This window comes from Mustela nigripes, chromosome 1 (assembly GCF_022355385.1).
Source record: "Mustela nigripes isolate SB6536 chromosome 1, MUSNIG.SB6536, whole genome shotgun sequence".
In the NCBI taxonomy this organism is placed as follows: Eukaryota; Metazoa; Chordata; class Mammalia; order Carnivora; family Mustelidae; genus Mustela; species Mustela nigripes.
Window position 1 is genome coordinate 13,195,144 of NC_081557.1, and position 1,045 is coordinate 13,196,188.

The window sequence follows — 1,045 nt, forward strand, 5'->3', positions numbered from 1 at the left end:
CGAAGAGGATATACCAAGACTTGTGTTGACCAGCAAATCCGAGGAGAATGAATTCAGTTACTTCAGTGCCATTGTTTTGTTCCATGGCTGGCAAAGATTAAGTATCAGCTGAAAAGCTGCTAGGAAAGAAGAGCAGAGAAATCTAAGATCATGTGATCCTTTAACTAATTCTGAAATTGGCAATGATTTAATATTTGGTTTCGCAGTGGAGTCAGTGGATATTTCTGTGGGATAATTGACTCTGCATTTAAAGTCCATATACCTTGACATCTGACTTAGAAAATTTAGATCTATACTTTGGGGGAAATTGCCAGGGATCATTTTCTTTGTTCTCAGGGTACAAACTTGCTTCTAAATTATTTTAAGAATTTAAGCTTTTCTTATATGTATTTCTTAAATATATCAATTAGAGAACATATAAAAACATTCTTTTAAAAATTACACTTTCTTCTATGCTGTGTACATTTTAATTCACAAATGCCAATTTACATAAATATGAATTATTATCTGTGAAAATCTTGAGTTACCCATGCATTTCTGTATGATTTTGCTCTAATTTATTTCTGTATTCTCATCTTATTCTTTCTGCATCCTTAGCAATTCTGCTCTGGCCACAATGAACTCATGCCCAAGTAGAGTCTTGTATGCAAGTGTTTATCAAGTTATCTATGGTATAGGGCCATTTTTTTTTTTGTAAAATTTATGTTGTGGACCAATATTTTTGTTTATAGCAATAAAAAATTCTCAGCATTGTCAAAATTCTGTAATTTTTTTAGATGCTCAATATCACTTCAATAGTTACCATGTCATAAAGTGGAAACAGAGAGTCCAACGACTGGTGCTGGTCCAAGCACCACACACTGAGTAACACTACTCTATGGTATCCATATACCATAATTTGCCTATCTGCTTTCCTAGCAATGGAGAGTAGGTTCTACACTACAAATACTTCACTGTGAAATTTTTTTCTGGGGACAAACATTTGAATCTTAGGGTATGCATACATTTAACTTAACCACACTTTTCCAGATCACATTGCATAACA

The 1,045-nt window shown here is 33.4% G+C and overlaps 1 protein-coding gene across 1 annotated transcript in view; it reads right to left on the reverse strand.

Annotated features, from left to right (window-relative positions):
- LOC132009782 (putative olfactory receptor 5AK3) overlaps positions 1-85 on the reverse strand; it is a 940-nt gene extending 855 nt beyond the window's left edge. The window contains 1 exon segment of the mRNA XM_059387816.1: positions 1-85. This exon segment is cut by the window's left edge and continues 8 nt beyond it. Within this exon segment, the coding sequence (XP_059243799.1) occupies positions 1-85 (85 nt within the window).
- Positions 86-1,045: the final 960 nt, after the last annotated feature.